Source organism: Seriola aureovittata, chromosome 21, assembly GCF_021018895.1.
Source record: "Seriola aureovittata isolate HTS-2021-v1 ecotype China chromosome 21, ASM2101889v1, whole genome shotgun sequence".
NCBI lineage: Eukaryota > Metazoa > Chordata > Actinopteri > Carangiformes > Carangidae > Seriola > Seriola aureovittata.
In genome coordinates this window covers 7,765,669-7,785,354 of record NC_079384.1, presented here as the reverse complement: position 1 = coordinate 7,785,354, position 19,686 = coordinate 7,765,669, and the positions used below count along the sequence as shown (strand labels likewise).

Sequence of the window (19,686 nt, the reverse complement as noted above, 5' to 3'; positions counted from 1 at the left end):
TCTTTGAACAATTCTCTAGGGTCAAAGGTCAATCCTCGTCTAAGGCTCACCAGTTCATGAGAACACACCAAAAGATCCAGCATTGTCTCTTATGTATTCATACATAAAACAGTATTTCATTAACAGCCGAATTCCATACAAATTGGGCTGCATAATAACCAGAAGGAATTGGGAAACAGTCTGGGAATGTGCTCCCCCCTTTTTCCAGGGTCTGCGACCAGGGAAAAGCGGGCCTCTTTCCCAACCTGGTGCCAGGCTTCCCTTTCAGTGTGGACGGAGGTTGCGTATCGCTCACAGCTCGCATAGAACTTATTGACTTGACGTATGTATTCAAGTGACTCTCCTCCTATGACGGAGCCGACCACGGTGCCATTAACAGTCATTCTTGATCAACTGCAAAAAGCTCATTTAAGACCGTACAGATCATTGAGCTTCATGTAACTGCAGAACACTCAACAGCGCTCCAGGCATGCGTCAGCTACAGACGAGTTTTCAAATATTACTAGAAAACATATTTGCTTGTCTGCAGCATCTGATAGTTAATCTTTCATAAAAAAGGCTCTTCAAAACTAAAATACTTAGAAACTGCCCAATTAAAAGATGTTCATGCCCTGACTAAGTAGATACTGTAGTCTAATGTTGTAATGTTGTAATGTTGTATTGCTGATTCATTTGCTTATTTGCTTTCTTGCCAAGAGTTTGATGAGATGATTGATACCACTTTGTGTTTGTACAGTGAATATGAAGGGACAGCCAGCAGCCAGTCAACTCAGCTCAGCATAAAGACTGGAAACATGTGGACATCGCTGCCCGTAGCTTCATATTTAGTATACAGATATCAACACGTATCAATCTTCTCATCCAACTCAGCAAGAAAATGTTGAACCCGTAATGAATTCATCTAACAAAATACAAAATAAAGCCGATAAGTTGCTCGTCACTATTAGTTTGATTGCATCACTTTCACTCTCTGTGACTATGAGAAAGGACAGAAGACAGAGTATGCACAACGTGCATGTAGCATTTAAAATATCTCAATCAACATTGTCAGTTTTAGGCCTCTTTTATTCTGATACTCTGTAACTCCCTACACTCTATGTTGCACACAAAGACACACATAAAAGTTCCTCAGCCAGTCTGTCTTTACTTATTCCCCTTTGTTGTGTCTTATTCTATTCTAAACATCTAGTGCTAGTGAAATCTATTTTCTCAAACACACTCCCATCGGATTAAAGTTAATTAATATCACCTTCTGTTGTGATCCCCTAATAATCTTCCTTTGCCATAACTGTTGACATTTTTGGTCAAACAGCTCTGCTATTGTTTACCCCTTTCTAATTTATCTGCGGATTACTTTGAACTAAGCTAAGCTCTGCTACAGTCGTCATTGAAGCCACGGCCAAGTCTTCAGGTCCCAGGTCTGAATCTGATTTAACCACACAAGGGTCTGGATCAAACTCTGTTACACAAACAAGAAGGGCAGCTTTCTCATTATACTTCTCAAATGTAAACCCCACATGTAGAGAGTGAACAGAGTTTATCAATAATGTCAGGGCTGGTGGATGTGGTCTTATATGGAGGAGTCAAAGGAAAGGCTTGTGAGCCAAAGAGACATGAAGGAACCAGTTGGATTTCAAGTGGAACTTAGAGAAACTGTGAAGAGATATAACCTCACTTCACATGTCCCATATATTCTTGCTCGCCTCATTTAGAAGACAGCCAGCTCGAGCCCACTCCTTTATCTGAATCAGTCTCGCTTTTAATAGATCTTCGGAGTCTTTACTCATCAGTGATTCATGAAATTAATGTCTCTCTTTCCCATGATTAATAACTAATGGGCTGAGAGGAGCTGAATTCATTAATTATGAAATGGAGAAAATGAGCTCTGTAAATATCACTTTTGATTGATGAGTTCTGGAATAGCAGCCAAGCACACAGCCGCAGTGTAGATTATAAACTAATCCTGCTTTACTGGAAAATCTCTCCCAGCTCTCTACGTGGTAATAAGCATATGTTTTAGTGCAACGCATACTCCTTTGTGAACATTTCATCTAGGCCAACATGCATTTAAACTCTGTTAGATAAATATATTGTACACTTGTGCATTTGTCCTGTACTCACCTTTGCTTACTCTCCTCTTCCCTCTGCAGCGTGCAACTGTAACCTTCATGCGCGCCGCTGTCGATTCAACATGGAGTTGTACAAGCTGTCAGGGAGGAAGAGCGGAGGCGTCTGCATGAACTGCCGCCACAACACTGCCGGACGCCACTGCCACTACTGTAAGGAGGGCTTTTACAGAGACATGGCCAGACCCATCACTCATCGCCGAGCCTGCAAAGGTAAGAGTCAAAACAGGAAGTCACACAATTGAGTGTTTATGCCGTGAGTTTTATCAAAGCAACATTTGTGAGATTCTTTGCAATCAGGCAGAAACTCTGATCTGTTTTTCCTTGGATTTCCCATCGATAAAGTTCGAGTGTCTCTAGGTGGCGCTTGTTTCTTCGTCGGCGATGACTGTTCATAAAGTACCAACTACCCAGTTCTTCTTCTGCTGTCAGAAACATGAAACAAGTATTTTTCTGGGAAAGAATTACCAACCTCTCTGTGTTTACACTAACTAATGCAAAAGGGTTCATGAACAAGGATCACTTTTGTGTCACATCAATCAGTAATAGAGTAGCAAAATGAACATTTATTTATATGAAAATGTCACAGATTATTACTTTAAGCTCAGTTTGACTTTTCATGTGGCAATAGGCTGTGCTAAATGTTTACAAAATGTTCAAACAAAAGCAGATTGAGATGTTCTAACCCTGCTAATACTTGTGTAATCATGTCATTTCTGAGAAAGTGTAAAGGGAGTAACAAGTTATGATCGGAAACATACGCGGTCATGGTAACTTTCAATAAAAAGAATCAGCATGTCTGACTTGCCATACCATAGCAGAGAGAAACAAATTGATACTACGCCTGAAACTTTTCTGGCCACTCCACCAAATGTTTCCCCATACCACACACACCACATCATATTATCACATGACCGAGGCATTTCTCATGGAAAAATGCATTTGACCCCTTTATTATTTCACATTTGCAGTGAATATTTTTCAGCCTGGTATTATGCTGGAAGCATTTCGCTCCTCTCGCCGGACTCAAAAATAACACCAGTTTCCTGTGCTTGTTGCTGAGGAAAATATTCAAATCAATCGCAGAGAGGGAGTGTTTTTCATCCTGTTGATCCTGATGTAGGTAAAGAATCACTTCCAGAACACTGAAAAAGCGGCATTGGTGAGACCTGCCAACACTCATAGCCATGAAGATCTTTTTGCCTGAAATTTCATGGCGAGAATCTCCCACTGGCTTCCTCTCAGTTTTCCTTCTGCAGCCGACCCAAAGCTGTAACCCAACACCACGAGGTTTGAAATGGCATGATATCAGGCCGCGGTTGCCCATGTTAGTTGTGCTGAGATGTGGAGCCATTCATCATATAATGGCAAAAACTCCACTGTGACTTGGTCACATACCTTAAAACTTAAGTCATTTGACCTGTTGCTGCACTGAAACACTGACAGAAAGAGATCCGCCTCGATCCTGACAGGAGATCAGCGCTGAAATGTGTGTGTCCCTCTGTGCAAATTGTTCCCTCATCTTCCATTTCCTGCAATACCTGGACACGCAGCGCGTTGACACACGCGCCAGCTCCCTGACACGACAATCTGTCCTTATCAAAGCCTCGTGATCAGGTGGTAAACAGTTTATCACCCTCCCTCACAAAGGCCCCAGATGTGACGGAAATGAAAGTTAACGTCCAAAAAGCCTCTGCTGAGCAGCTCGCTCCATGATTGATCAGAGCAATTTCACAGCCTTCTAGAAGCCGTCATTTTCCCTTGCCTCAGCCCTCGCTCTCTTTTTTCATCTCCATTTCCCATGATTCGTTTATAACCACCATCTCCTCTTCCTTGCCGACTTCTGCCTTCTCTCACCATGACTCACTACTTTTAAAACCTTTGATTTTGTCTTTTTCTCTTACTGTGGCTTCCCTGATTTTATTTTCTGGCATGATATTTTTTTTGCTCCTCCCCATGTTTAGCCTCCATGTGTCAGGGTGAAGATAAAGGTCAGAGGTGGCTGAAGGGGGCTGAGTGTCACCTCTGAAATGGAGTTACAACAATAAAATACAGGTGTTTTCTAAAGCCGAGACAGGAGTGGGGAGGGCTGAGGGGGGGCGAAGTGCAGCTCTGAGAGGATGAATGGGCCATGTCTGTTTCTAATTAAACCTGCTCTAGATGGGTGTCAGTCCACAATCTGAGGAGTATACGAAGACGAGAAACCACCTCACTCCTGCCTCCATCCCCTCCACCACTTAACCTCCCACGTACGCCAAACACACTCTGTCTTCCTTGTTAAGTCCCAAATTCAAAGTGAATCTGCAGCGCTCCAGTTCTGCAGCACCAGCCTCTCCACAAGCTCTTTACAATGTCACAAGTATTAAAACAGTCAGCAAAATTAAAGAAACATGGCAGTCATTGGCCTGGCTGCAGTGTATGAGGTCTTCAAAAATACAAGGTTTTTATGTGAGTCCAAGTCGTACTGCTGGTATCCATTGACCACAAGGAACATTGATAAAAGGCATTAATAATGAGGCCATAGCCTACGTGAAGCAACGCCAGCCAATATAAACCATATTGACTTCATGTCTCAAATATTGTCATTTTTGCAGCAGAGAGGATATTTGCTGTCAGAATACACTGCAAACTAATTTACTAAGGTAATTTTAGGCGAATAATAGCGTACTTTGCCTGTAGCAGCATGAAAATCTGATGCTACACCACTTTTGTATCATTAGTATCAAGTTTAGCCAGGACCCTTGAACTTGGCCGAGTAAAGGCACACAATCAAGATTTAACTCTGAGATTAACAGTGTGGAGCTGCTTTTTTTGTCAGTTATCAGTCCTTCAACAAAGCATTATTAATTCAAATGCTGAAATAATGCTAAATGAACTCATCCAGTAAAATGTGCACATTTTAACACTTACATTTATTTTCACAATGAACCAGCCAGCAGAACAGAACTGAGTGTTAAAAAAGCATATTTCCAACTAACAGTACAAATAACACCCTCTTCTCCAAATGTGGCAGCTGCCAAACAACTGCAGACAAAGAGCAGTCCTTGCAAGTACTTAGACCATACACACACACACACGCGCGCGCGCACACACGCACACACAAAGAACATGAATCAGTTAAACTAAGCAAACGCCTGTCAAAGGACTACAAATCCCAACACGGTGCCTGTCACGTCTGCAGTCGCACAGGCTTGAAAAGTCATCAACATCTGAGGACGTTTTTACTGCTTCTTAACTGGCCCGAGCCCTTGCACATAAAACAACCACCCCCCACCCCCTCCTGCCCCTCACAGCCCATTCAGATCTGGTGTTTGCTGGATGTTTACTGAACAATATGGTCATTGACAGTAAACTCGGAGGTCTTAACAGCCTATGACAGTTTAGAAGAGAAGCGAGAACATCATCCATTACTCACATCTTGTTCATATAGACTGGATCCGGTTGATCGTCTGTGCTGTTCAGAGATCAGCCGGGAAACAATGGCTTGTCGTTCCTCCCGCTGTACCACATGTCTTGACAGGCACGAAACACCAACACCAGACTTGTGTCAGACAGATCAAATAACAGGGGGTTTATCCCAGATGTGCTTTGACGCTGGACACACCATCTCACAAACAAGAGTAATTAAACCCTAAAATCAAATCAGCGTAGGATTATTTAATTTTGTTAAAACTAGCTTGTTTGCTTTTCAGTTGAAGTCAGGTTGAGGTCAAAACAATGACTTCATTATCAACAGCAAATCTATAGATCAGGGTTTACTATCAGTGTGTCAGTGCTCTAATCAGCTGGGTTTCATTAGCACGCCTAAGGACACAAACTCCAGGAATGCCAGAAATTCACAAATGGTCCATAGACACTGTAGCACCTGGGAACAGTGGCAGGAGGTCTAGCTCTGGCTGATGAATGAGGGTGGGGGTGTGGAGGTGAGGATATACGTTACATGGTTGGCACAGAGCAACAGACAGTCCGGAGACCTTTGTTGACTTGACCTCTGGCATCCAGCTTACCCTGCCATATGCAGATGTGGCTTCCCTCAAGTCAGTCACAAACTCTTACCAAGCGTCTTTAAAGCTTGAGTTTCCTGGTTGGGCCTGCGTGACTGAAATGGCGAGGATTTCACACGTGAAAGCATCAGATTTAAATCTCTGTGCCCAGCTTCAAACAGAGTGCAGCCACACCTGTGGGCCGAGGGGCTTTGCCGGAAAAAGGCAAACATGTTTCTGAAGATCTTAGCGGCAGTTAATCCCTCCCCACCCCACCGCCAGACACATACGATCACTCTTAGGTCAGATCTGGGCGTTTAAACCCTCCCTTCGCCCAGTCGACAGGTGGTAGGGTCCTCTGGCTTTTTTCTGTTGTAGCAGCTAAAAAATGTCCAGCACAAATAAACACATTCACAGTTCCGACAAGTGGTGGGAAGAAACTGTGGCGTGTTAGCAGCTGCCTTTCTCTGGCAAACCCTGTAACAAACTGTTGGGTTACAGGGTTTTTCCCTCCTGAAGTGTAATTTTGGCCTTTCTTGTCTTTTCTTGATAAGCTTGGACAATTACAGCTATCGTGTTACAGTCGAGTCACTTAAAGTTTGCTTTAGTAATTTTGCACTTGGCTGTGCCTGCTTTCCAAAGAATTAGATTAAAAATAAGGGGAAAAGGCAGAAGGTTCACCTTAAATTTCACAGTTGTTTTCTGTATCATTGGCAGCATGTCAGTAGGTAGATAGTAGATAGGAAAGGATACTTGACGTTACTCTGACTTGTTGTATTCTGGACAGGGAATGTCGAGGTGAAAGCCAGTCACTCCTGAGGACTGCTCAAGAAGTTTTTAAAGTCTTGCATTTGTTTTTATGTCACTGATGTGTTTGTCTGGCTGGCTTGCTGTGAAATGTTAAGTATGTGTTTATTACTTTAAGAACAAATGTCTGTTTTCTAGTAGCGTCAGAGTGTCCACAGTTTGGTTAGATTCACTGTTGTTTATGCTGTTGAGCACACCAGAGGCTCTGTTTGGACTAAACTGAAGCGCTGTGTCTCTCACTCTCTCTCTCTTCCCGTCTCATCCTCTCCCTCAGTTCTCACTCTCCGATATGTTGCTTTCCTCCTCTCCCTCTCATCCTCTCTAACATCTTGTAAAGTTGTCAGAGGGTCTCATACCAACACGCCAGCTCTCGTATTTAACAGCTCTTGAAGAAGAAAAAAAAAAAAAAAAAGCCTCATGTTGCTTAAGGTGGCTTGAATAAATCGCCTAGAACCAGAAAAACTCATAAAAGTTTTGCCAGAGCGAGGTGACCGGAGCGTTGCTTGTTGCTGTTGGCATTTGCTGGGCATCGACTGAACTTTCGGGAAGTGATGAAACAGCAGAGCGTGTGTCACCAGGCAGGCACCAGAGCGCACACGGCATTAGGAGAGCGGAAACGAACAGAGAGGAGAGAGGACGGCACAGTTTGCTTTTCTTGGGTCTCCTGACTATGATGCATGACATGCATCACCCCATTCACCTGTCCATCTCTCTGTTGTTTTACCTGGCCCCTGCTGTCCTCTGCTTTCCTTCACTCACTGAATCAGTCTTTCACGCAAACACGTACACATACTCAGTGTTTCTGCTTTGCAATATTCAGGGAATCCCATGCACAGAGGCAGAGAGAAAAAGAGCTGCCTCACTCTGGGAGATTGAAGTCCTGGGCCAAACATTCAGTCTTAGTGCAGATCTGTTGTCTGCAGGAAAAAACAGAAGATTACAAGCTTTCCCTGGCTATCCTGCCAAAACTGTGAAATCCAGGCAATAAGCTGCTGTCTTGTGTATGTCATCAAGATTAATAAATTAATATATTGAATATGCTTTCTCTCTTCCCCACCTCCCCCACCCCAGCCTGTGACTGCCACCCTGTGGGCGCAGCAGGCAAGACGTGCAACCAGACCACAGGCCAGTGCCCCTGCAAGGACGGTGTCACCGGCATAACCTGCAACCGCTGCGCCAAGGGCTACCAGCAGAGCCGCTCACCTGTGGCCCCCTGCATCAGTGAGCGACTCAAACAGACACACACACACACACACACACACACACACACACACACACACACACACACACACACACACACACACACACACACACACCTGCCAGTTAATGCATATCACACTGATAACTTAACCCCCCCCACAGCTTGGTCTTTTTATCATGCAATGCATGCAATGCAATAATTCCATCGAGAACACCCATAATGTGCACAAACAAGGACCCAGATGTAAAGTAGGGATAAACTGAACAGCGACATTTGTTAAAGGGACAGAGAAATGTGTGAGAGCGAGGTGGAGATGTGACTAAAAAGTTTTTTTGTTTTTTTTTGTTTTGTTTTGTTTTTTTATAAACAGAGGACTGATATAGATTCACAATTTAGTTTTTTGGTGCAAGTCAGTGGAGAGCTGATAGAGAACCCAAGACTTTGTTATAGCTGTTCCACTTGCTGTCGACAGTGTGTGATATGCGAGTCTCTAGTTGCTGTAGTTTGCATGCCGACTACACAGGTTTTTAATTTCCTGTGACAAGCATGTGTGTGTGTGTGTGTGTGTGTGTGCGCGTGTGGGTCATGAAATTTGCCAGTGCCCCGGCACATGCAGGCATGCGTAATAGAGGGCAACTTTCCACCACACTGTGTGCCAGGCGGTACAAGCACAATGTGCGCACACACTCAACTCAACACTCAACCTCCACCAAAGCGAGCCGTGCCGTGCCGCCCAGTGCCGCACCGAGCTCTGCCACACTGTGCCACATGGTGCCATGTTGTTTCTCTCACATGCAGCTCCGGAGCAGATGGCGGACGTGCGAGAAGGAGAAAACAACTGTGGTCACGGATGGCAGACCCCACTCATTTGAATGCTGCTGAACCATCCAGTGAGAACAAGATAAACTGTGTATGTGCTTTTAAGTACATGCGCACATTTGGATCCATTACGACTAGCGTTAATGACAACTGTGTGTGTGTGTCAATATGGCCTCATCAGAGCCGACTGCCTACTGAGGCTCCTGGACCCCAAGACAGAAGACAAGACAATTAAGCAGCCAATTAGTATGATGGCAGGAACCCTCATCTGAATGATCCTTTCATCATCTGTCTGTCTTCACAAGATGTGGCCATCAGGGCACACGGACTCAGACTGGCTTCTAGCAGCTGCGCCTGCCTTCACAAAGCTCCGTGCCCTTGTTTGTTTTTCTTGGCGGGGTGTCCATAATTTCAGAGAGACAACTGCTGCTTTTGCCTCAAAACAGCTTTCCAAGAACCCCTCCCACCTCCTGCCAACACACTCCCACTCGCTTGATTCAAACCCTCAATCTCCAAATCCAATCAAAAGCAGATCCTCTGGGTGGATGCTAAGCCGGCGTTCCAGTGACTCTGTTTACGGTAAAAGCAGAGGGCCTGTTGTTAGCATTAGCATTTGTATTGGAAAGTTGCATACGATTAGAAGAGCAGTCCTGGAGGAATTCCATGAGGCACTTTTTAGTGTAGCCAGCGGGCACAGCGAGGGAGGGCTGCATCTGTCTTAAGACGATCCAACCAAAATTGCCCCCTTGCCATCTGTCCATCTGTCTATACATGCTTGCATGGAGATTACACAGCAGTGTTAACCTAGCATCTGTTATGGGAGGACGAGACTAATCTAGTGCAGCCACCTTTCCATTTCAATCAGTGGGCCTCAAAAGAATCAACTTCTGTCTCAGATGTATCAAGTGTGCCAACTTTGACTGGATCAACTTATCTAAACTGGATTGTTTACGCCTCGCGTGTTTGTGGTGCATCTACTCAGTCTGACACTTACACCGTCTCAGGATCTTTCAATGTATTCCTCCAAAAAAACAGTGAAACCACCACATTAGTCCGTGGAACATATGATTTATTCGAGCCTGCCTTCCCTCTCACCACCAATAAGTATCCCTGTCACTCTGTCAGTGTTTATCTAGCATGTCTGTCTGCAATGCTCCATATGTTTTCATGTGCGTACTTGACATGTCACAATCCAAACCTACCATCTGACAACCCTGGTATTTTTTCTTATTGGCCTACTTCTCCTCCATACTAAGCTTACCCTCTGTATTTTGTTGTGGGTATGTTAATACACAAATATAAGCAGTCTTTGAATTGAGTACTTTTAATGAATTCAGACACACTTCATTTCTTTGACCACACATGCACTCTTGGCAGGAACACAGCCGAATCACTTAGGCCGTACTTGAAAGGTATGGATTTACATTTAACCAGTGAAATAATTTTTGTATTTCTTGTGTGTGTTTCAGAAATCCCAGTGGTCAACCCCACAGCTGTGGTGAGCAGCACGGAGGAACCAGCAGGTTAGTATACGATCTCTGAACCTCACCCATAAGCACCATTGCTTTATGAGAGGAACAAAAACATCTTTTTTAATATTTCTGGACTTGAGTTTTAAGGTGTGGAATAAATATTAATGGAGGGTGGGTCCCCCTCTTTTGAAGTTCTGCAAAGAGAACGAGTGCACTGGGGCCAGCAGAATTTTTCCATTGTCTTAAAAACCTGTGTCCTTGGCACAGTTTCCCTGCTAGCCTCAAGTTAGTGGAGCCTCGCTGTGCTCAAAGTATAGCTGTAGCTTAAAGCCAAGGCCAGGAGATAGGCAGCAGAGGTGATTAGTTACAGTTTAGCTGGGAGATATAGTGAAGGGGAGAGTTTTGAGGCGTGAAAAGAGTGCTGGCAAGTGACTGGGGGAAATTTGTTCAGTCTCTCCCTCTAACTCTCCAATTTAGGCTCCGGTCAATTACCCTGCCCTTATTTTTCATTCTGCGGCTGTTTGATTTGAATGGCGGTGTTGAATTGGAAATGTTGATTCATTAGTAGGTTTATAACATTTATCATCACTCAGGCTGCAGATTAATCCCCAACTTATTCCCTCCTACTTTACTGCACTATTCAAAGCATAGAGTTTTATTGTTTTTATATCTACAAATTTGGCAGAAAGCTCACTGTAAATTAGACTTTTGATTTACAGTACAATTTGAGCATTAAAAATGTTTATAATGGCTGATAGTTTGGGGTAAGTTGATGGTCAAACTTAGTCACACAGTCAATGAACACTGCAGAAAAAAATCTAATGGTATAAAATTTAACAAATGGGTTTACATTATTTGCTTTCTGGCAGTTAGATGAGAAGATTGATACAACTCTTATGGCTGTACGGTGAATATAGCTAAGCTAAGCTAATTGGTTGGCTCAGCACAAAGCCTGAAAACAGATATAGGCCAAGAAATAGTCCACCACATAAAACCACATCTTGTCACTGTACAGATTAAACAAACGAGATATAACATCAAATGTAGTGAGCATTAGAGGTGCCTGTAGATAGATTCTGTTAGCTTTGGACAGAGCCAGGCTAGCTGCTAAGCTAACCAGCCGCTAGCTCCAGAATCAAATTTGTTAATGACTCCTCTTGTGGACGCTTCTGTAAACAGATCATGAATGACAATATTGTAAAGCACAGTTGCACTAATATGAAATGTCTTAAATGGAGAGGTAATAAATGCTGTAGCTCATAAAGCCCTTTAAAATGCCCTTATACCTGCACTAAACTACATTATAGTAGTGTTAGTACAGTGTTTCCAAAACATGTAGCTATAACAGAATGTCTTAATTGGCTATTCCTAAAAGATTAAGTGATACTCATAATTTTCTTGTGTATGCAGATTCTTTCCTCATTTGTGACTTCTTCTCATTCTGTTTCCTCTATTTTCCTCTCATTACTCGGGCCTTTGAGTCTTTTTTGGAAAAAAAAGGCAAAAAACAAAAATGCACAGTCCAACCCATTCTTGTGTTTAATACTTCCCTGGGAAAATGTTACAGGGTCTAAGAACACAAGAGTCGTTGATCGCCAAGTCACCTCAGGCTTTACTAAACAGACCAGAGCATTTCCCCCCATCTTTCTCCTTCCTACACTACCATAGAACGAGCGTCACCATCAGAAACCTAAGGCCCCGAAATGTTTTTGTGTAAGGGGCGGTGGATGCAATTTGTCCTTGTCATGGCACAGTGAAAAGGGCTCAGGGGAACGAGGGCATCGAGAGCCCTGGAGCCAATTGTGCGTGGTTTCAGAGGGCCGGTCTTCTGGGTCAGTGGCCGATTCACCGAGAACTTTTCCAGGTGAACAGCCAGCAGTAAGTGACTGTTCATGGGAAAACACACACTGAAAACACACACACAGCGTTTCACCACTGATACCTCCAGGCCAGCCACTGTATACCGCGCACACACACACACGCACACACACACGCACACACACACACACACTGGCAGTGATCTAATGAAATCCATACACATCTCATACAAATGCATGCCTGTCACAGTTGCATGCACACTTACATGATAATGATCTGCACATGAAACCACACGCTCACTTATAATGAAAAAGACCTTTAGCGAGCTATGATATTTAACATCATTTATTTAAAGTGAATAATGTACAATACACACACACACACACACTCGCATCCATCCACACGCACACCTCCTCACCCGTCCACATCTACACCTCCACTCATCGTTATTTTAACGTCACCCTGTCTCGAGGTTATTGGAAGCTGCCGTCTGCTCTCGCTCTCTTTCTCCCTTTCTTTCTTTTCTCTTCTCTCCTCTCTCTCGCTAATAAAATCTCCAGTGCTCTGATATACAGCCAAGCCTCCTGGACATTTTTATGGGCTCCTTGGACCCCTGTTTCGTCCTCCTGCACTCATTCCACTGCTCCATCCGTCCTTCCCCAAAAAATGAACGATGCAACACCCCTACTCTCATGCAACCCAGAACGCTTAATTTCTCTCTCTCACGACCATTTTTTTTTTTTTTTTTTTTTTTTATATATAATTGGGATGTTTCATGTCCAGCAATTTATTTGGTTTGCTTTGGAAAGCAAAGTGACTGAATGGTTTTCCTTTTGAAGGCAATGAGAGGCCTGACCGCAGATACCAGTCCAGTTACCAGCATGTGGTTTTTCAGTTTCACGCCCTGACATTCCAAGCGGGCAGCATGGTCAGCTTCTCGTGTCCCCTGACTAAAACAGAGTAAAACTATATTGGAAAACGACCTTCATGGCATTCCTTACAATTTCACTCCATCAGTTTCATAGTTTTTTCTTGACTGTGTCTCCTTCTCATAGTTTCGTAATTGAAATAAGTGGATCCAAAATTGCACAGTTCATAAAATCCAGTGGAATCCAGTCAAGTACAGTAGAGCCTCACTAATGATCAACAGCGGCTCTGAGCAGTAGCAGTTACCATGAGGACGATTTCAAAACACAATGCAATGCTTTAAATTTTATCAAGGATTCTTGTCATAGATGAGCACTTTCATCTGTTTTTGAAAATCTATTTAATTTTGCGTGTCTTCTTTGTTGCCCATTTCCTCTGCCCTCGGCTCATGGAAAACATATTTCATGATCACAGAGACGGAAAGCTTTTTTTAATGTTGAGATGACAAAATAAATATTTCACCATCATGAGGAAGCAAACCGGTAGAAATAATCACATGCATGTGCTCTCCTGCCTTCCAAAGGGTTCTACGTCTGAATGATAGTCATTTGTCACAGTCAGTGTCATTTTGTATCAACATCTAGTTTTAAATGAATTCAGCTGTTATTGTTATTGTCATTTTTTACCCAGGTTGCAGGTAAACTTTGAGCCATACAGTCTGGAGAGGATGTAATTGCTTCAAATCCTAGACTGGGAAATTCAGGGCAGAATAGTTTCCAGCGCAGCAGGCTCACTTTTTGGCCCAAATCTGTGTGAAGAAAGGCCGTCTTGAAATAGATGCTTGTAGTTACTTGACGAGTATAAACCGAACCAAGGCTGGTCTTAGAGTCACTCAAAAAGAGATCTGAGATTGATCACTCAGCTGAGAGGTCCATTTTAACTGTCGCAATCATAATTGTAACACCTCATCACTGGCAGCTCCACCTACGAATTGTCAGTGGAGGTCATCGGTCCAATGTGTGGTCTCAGTCGTCAAGCTGGCAGCCAAGGCCTATTCACATCCATCCAACCATGACCTGCTTCCACAACGCTCTGTCTTTTCTCAACACAGCCGAAAACATGTCAAACTGAACACTAACTCTTCTGGTATGTTTCACTTGCTTCCCAACACTGGCTCTTGCAGGGGTTTGATGTGCGATTTTTCAGAAGTTGTATTTTAGCACAGAAAAACCAAACCAAGCTCAACGTTATCCAACCTGCTCCAGTTCCCCTACTGTGCCTTTGGCCCTGTCAGTGAATATATATTATTGTGAGGATAAATGTGAAACTGGGCATACTCACTGCAAGGTTATAAAATAATACACCTACAAATAAAAACCAAAAAAGAAGACAAAGCTTATTACATACATGTTCATGTGTTCATATACTGTATAACAACCTCAGCCTGCATGTGCAGAAACATGGTACAGACACATGGTGATTTATGTTGATGCTGTTAAGTTGTTTAGTGGTGGTTTCACAGTACGTAACACTTCCCAGTAAGTCACACCAACTTTGCATTACAGATGCACTGCTCTGTGTTTAAGTTCTACAAGAGCACCACATAATACACTATGAAATGGTGTGAAATAGTCTTAAAATACAAGCGTATAACAACGATTCAAATTTCAAGTGTGTAAGTGTCCCATTATGTGTGTAATTGGAGTGTCAGTAAGTGTTGTTAAAAAGCTCCAGAGTTCCAGCCTCAGCATTAAAGGAACAAATGTTGGTTGTCCTTGTTTTTGCAGATTGTGAATCCTATTGTAAACCAGTGAAGGGCAACCTGAAGATCAACATGAAGAAATATTGCAAGAAAGATTATGGTAAGAGAGAAGAATTTCTAAATCATAATGAATAAGTATACAGTATTGGGAGTATTGACCTGAGTGTTTTTTTTTTTATGAATGTTTTCCCAGCGGTCCAAGTGAACGTTCTCGACATGGAGACGGTGGGGGACTGGGCCAAGTTCTCTGTTAGTGTGGTGTCTGTGTACAAGAGCCGCGGCGAGCCTTTGAAGCGAGGCGACAACATCCTGTGGGTGCACATGAAGGACCTAGCCTGCAAATGTCCCAAGATCCAGATGAGCAAACGATTCTTGGTGATGGGCGGCAGCGACGGTGGAACGGGCACGGGGGCGGGTCCAGGGGTCGGGCCCGGGGGTGGAGCCACCAGTCCAGGAGCGGAGCGTGTGGGCCTGGTGGCTGATAAGAACAGCCTGGTGATCCAGTGGAGGGACGTTTGGACGAGACGTCTGAGGAAGTTCCAGCGCAAAGAGAAGAAGGGGAAGTGCAGCAAAGCGTGATGGGAAAGCAGCGTCCATCCCCCCTCCCCATCACCCACCTTCATGAACCCTGACCCAGTGAACTCCCCTCCTTCCCCTGAATCCTTCCTCCTCCCCATCACAGGAACACTGCGCATTACAAAGACTGCATGTACCCTCCCTGTTTTAAGGACCACATTTTGTGTATATTGTATAATTATTTTCCTTTTTATTTTTCAAGTTTTGTCTTTGTTATGTCACTTGTCTTTTTGTCCATTGGTTTGCCTTAAAAAGGGACCATTAAAAAGGGTATGAAGTGTAGACAAAAGCAGACGCCATTCCCTTCTTCAACGACGACAGCGGTAATGTCCACTCGTCCCTCAACTACAATCCCCTGACTCCCAGTGTCGTCCTCCTGACAAGACTGTCTCCTGCCACTTTGTTTCAGTACTCACATATAAGACTAGCAGTGCTCACACTTCACATCTTCACTTCTGAGGATTTTATTCAACAGTGTTTGTCACTTCAGAGACTGACTAATATCAGCAACAAGACGAGCTGCACACCTTCAGCTTGGCTTCCTCACGTTTCATTGTTGAAACAAACTCAACTTGGATCAGCTCAAGCTGGTGCACCTGACAACCTTTCAACATTTGCTGTTAAAATCTTCATTAAAATGGGCCTACTTGCTCCAGGTCTTTGCAGTAACTTCTACAGACAGTAACTGAAAAAAAACAAAACAAAACAAAACAAAAAAAAAAACTCTTGTCCTGTGAGGAACCAAGGGCTCCCTTTGCAGGGACATTTTCCACAGCAAACCTCAGTCTCACCACCACTGCTGCTGCCACCAGACAGCCCTCACAGAATAAACTGATCGTGTAGGCTCTTATATCAAGTATTTGATGCCACTGCTCGTAATAGAGTTCATATTCTTCATGTGGTTATTTGTTATCTCATCCATCCATATCTCATCCATATCCTTATTTCAGATACTGTGTATACTGTTGTTTCATTTATGCTGAACAAAGCCTGCTGGCATGTGTGAGTCACATTCCAGGCCTCTAGAGCTGTGCGTCTAGTCCCTCTCATGAGTGGTTTATAAAGTCATGCATCACCATCATGACTCATTGCTTGTCACTTTTTCTGGAAGAAAGATTAAGTGGTGTGGACAAATGGCTGGAATTTCAGAACAATACCAATATTTCCAAGGAGACTTTTTGCTTTATGGGTAATGTCTTCCGCTGGGTAGTGGCCTTCCAGATGTTGCTGTGTGGCCACTGTCATTTCTTTGTCTTTAAATGTCTGAACATTTTTCTGATGTGTCTAGTGACTGGCAGGCTTTTGTTTGCCAATATAAGAGATTGAAACGCAAGTTCCTTTTCATGCAGTAAAAAGAAAACAAAGCCAGATAAACAACATGGTCGTGTTTTCCTCTAGTATATTTTGACAAAATGAATGAGGCTGGAAAGTTTTTACTGCTCACTGATTGTATTATGACATGAGAGGATCATATTTCATTCCTCATGTGCTTTGTTATGTTTGCATGTTTGTGGTTTTTGCTGGTCCATCAAACCTTACAGTTAGCAGAGCAAGAACTAAACCAATATGATCGTTGAGATACAAAGGAAAACATCCCAAGTCATCTTCCTCAACTTGCTTACCCAAACGCAGTCCCTGTCATCCTGTGCCAAATAAGCATAGTCAGTTTTTAAATTCAATTAAGAGACTATGAACGCCGGGACCAACGAAAACCACAGAGAGACCCGTCTGGTGGCTCTCAAGCTTTTTATCTGCCTGTAAAGCACATTACAATTTATTTAAATAGAGTACAAGATAAACACACAGTTTTGAGGGGCACATCAAGCAAGCGTAGCAGTGAGTGTGCCGACGGGCATGTCATGCTAGCTAGTGGTTACGCTCCTTTGGTTGCAGCAGTATGTTTGGTTTGTCATTTCTCCAAAAGTGTCTCTCCTTTGCTCTCTTCTCTGTGTCAGCCACCTCCCTCCTCAAGCTCTCTTTTTTAACCCATCTTGCATGTTTTGTATTCAGTGTCTTAGATAAGTGACAGCAGAGAACGAGGCTGCCAAAACCCCTCAGTGGTGTACTGTACTGCACTGTAGTTCTTGTTTTCACGTCTTACGAGAATGTATGTCAAACTGTGAAGAACACACTCACACAAGTGTATGGTCTGATTGTAAGTGTTTATGAAATATTGTCACCAAGCCTAAGAATGTGGACGCCATGACAGTTGATGCTATTAGAGACTATGAACAGAGTTAGATTTTGTTCAAATGAACGTGGGACTTCATGCTTATCGTCTGTCTTATGATGACATGTTAATAATCCAGTCCAAAAACAACCCGTAACCAAAACGAGTTATCACCCACCATGATTTCTGGAGTGTGACAAAAAAAAAAAGCAAAAAAAAGGACCCAAAAAAAAAAGCGTTGAAATTTTGACAGTTCTGTGCCCAGGGCACAATTCCCACCAATGGAATTTCAAAAAAATGCAGAACCAAACAGTCAATTATTTGTGTGTTGGCTGTCGACGGTGGCCTGTCAGACAGGTGGTGTCAGTAGCACCAGTCTCCTCGGCCTGGTATGCGAGTATGGCGTGACACATTATGATGGATGGTCAAATTACGTGCCCACGAGGCCTCTCTGGTGTTCAACTCCTAAAGCGTCCAACACACTCATGGAGGAAGTGAGTATAGTATATAGTGTCCTTGAATGAATCTGGACTTTCTTTCACATGGAAACGCACAAAAGCGTTCTTCACTTCCTATTGGCCGTCTGTTTCCTTGTCTTGAGTGCCCACCCTGAATGTTGGAATAAAGATAAGAAGTAAGAGTGAGCCAGATGTTGTTTTGGGGGTGGGAGCGTACTCTTGTGAAAGCTATTTAGTGAGCCTCATAGGGAGAGCCGTCCTGTTGTTTTACGTTAACAAGCCCGGCAGCTTGGCAGTGGAACTGAGGCCATAACTGCTTTGCTTTGTTTCCCCCCTTTGCAGCGTTTATAGCATCCACAGGTGTGTGTGTCTAATTAACCTCCCCGAGTAAACAAGTGATATGCACATGAACTGAACGAGCAGAGAGGTGAGAGAGCTCTCAACTGAAGGGCAAAGCTTTCAGGGGAGCATCTATGATAAAGAATTATCATTTACATTTTCCTGGTCTGATTCCCATGTTTTTTTTTCTGTTTCACTTCCATCTACACCTTTGCCTTGTTTAATAAGTCTTGACACATTTTTAATGTTGTAAATATGTACTGAACTGCCTCTGCCATTTATGTTGTCTTTTTGTAAAGCCTCACTTGGCCTGGGATGGCTCACGTGTATGGATGTACAAACCAGATGAAGTTATATGGATGTAGAAACCAGAAACATATGCTTTTGTGATCACGACCAGAAGATGTGGTTCAGATATTACACAGAATGTATTTCTTTTGGTTTTATGTTGTTTCCAGACAACAGCCGCCCAATTGTAAATGACTTTGAGGAGAATCGAGTAAAAAAATGTGACATGGGCTGATTGGACCCTCTGCTTTCCCCATAGAGGTACAGACGGGAACTGACACAACAACCCACCACTTTCTGTTACATGAATGCCCTGGGAATAATGGTTCACTCACAAAAACTGTCCTCCTACCTTTCTTTGGGAGCAAAGTCCTCCCTCAGTTCAGCCCTGCTCTTCACTTCTGTTATATCAGAGTCTTCCTTGTACATTTTCTTCTGAGGCAATGAACCACTGACTTTTTAATCTAAATGATAAAAAAATAAATTATTAGTTAATGAGCTGTGTGTTGTGTTGATCATCTGTCTCTCTAATAGCAGTCATTAGCCTGAGCTGCGGAAATGATATCAAATTGATATGTGTGTGTTTCTTATTGGAAAGTATGCTCACATGCGGTGGGCACTGCTGTGGTGTGTTTCCACTCACAGGGACTGGACTGGGGTTTGGGGGGGGGGGGGGGGGGTTACTGGGTATATCGGCTCCTCTCCTCTATGAACAGAGCAAGAGCTAAAGCTCAGTAAATAAACAGTGAGGCACACACACTTGAATATGTACCTCACCTCTGAGGAAACCCAACCCCAGAGTCAGGTCCAAAGCAGGAAACTCCTTACTCTCTCTCTCGCTCTCTCTCTCTCTCTTTCCCCCACTCCCCTGCCCCCCTCTCACCTACAGTCTCCTCTCTCCTCCTCTCCCACCCTCTAACCAAACAGACCAGCTCCATCCATCCTCCTGAAGGTAAATTACAGGAAAGCGACCATTTATCATCACTCTCCCCAGGCATGG

The 19,686-nt window shown here is 43.5% G+C and overlaps 1 protein-coding gene across 2 annotated transcripts in view; it reads left to right on the top strand.

Annotated features, from left to right (window-relative positions):
- ntn2 (netrin 2) overlaps positions 1-19,184 on the top strand; it is a 44,254-nt gene extending 25,070 nt beyond the window's left edge. For both annotated transcript variants that reach the window (XM_056366213.1, XM_056366212.1), the window contains exons 3-7: positions 2,151-2,339; positions 7,988-8,137; positions 10,406-10,459; positions 14,881-14,955; positions 15,049-19,184. In XM_056366213.1, coding sequence (XP_056222188.1) covers positions 2,151-2,339; positions 7,988-8,137; positions 10,406-10,459; positions 14,881-14,955; positions 15,049-15,434 — 854 coding nt within the window. In that variant the 3' untranslated portion in view covers positions 15,435-19,184. The remainder of the gene's footprint in view (positions 1-2,150; positions 2,340-7,987; positions 8,138-10,405; positions 10,460-14,880; positions 14,956-15,048) is intronic.
- Positions 19,185-19,686: the final 502 nt, after the last annotated feature.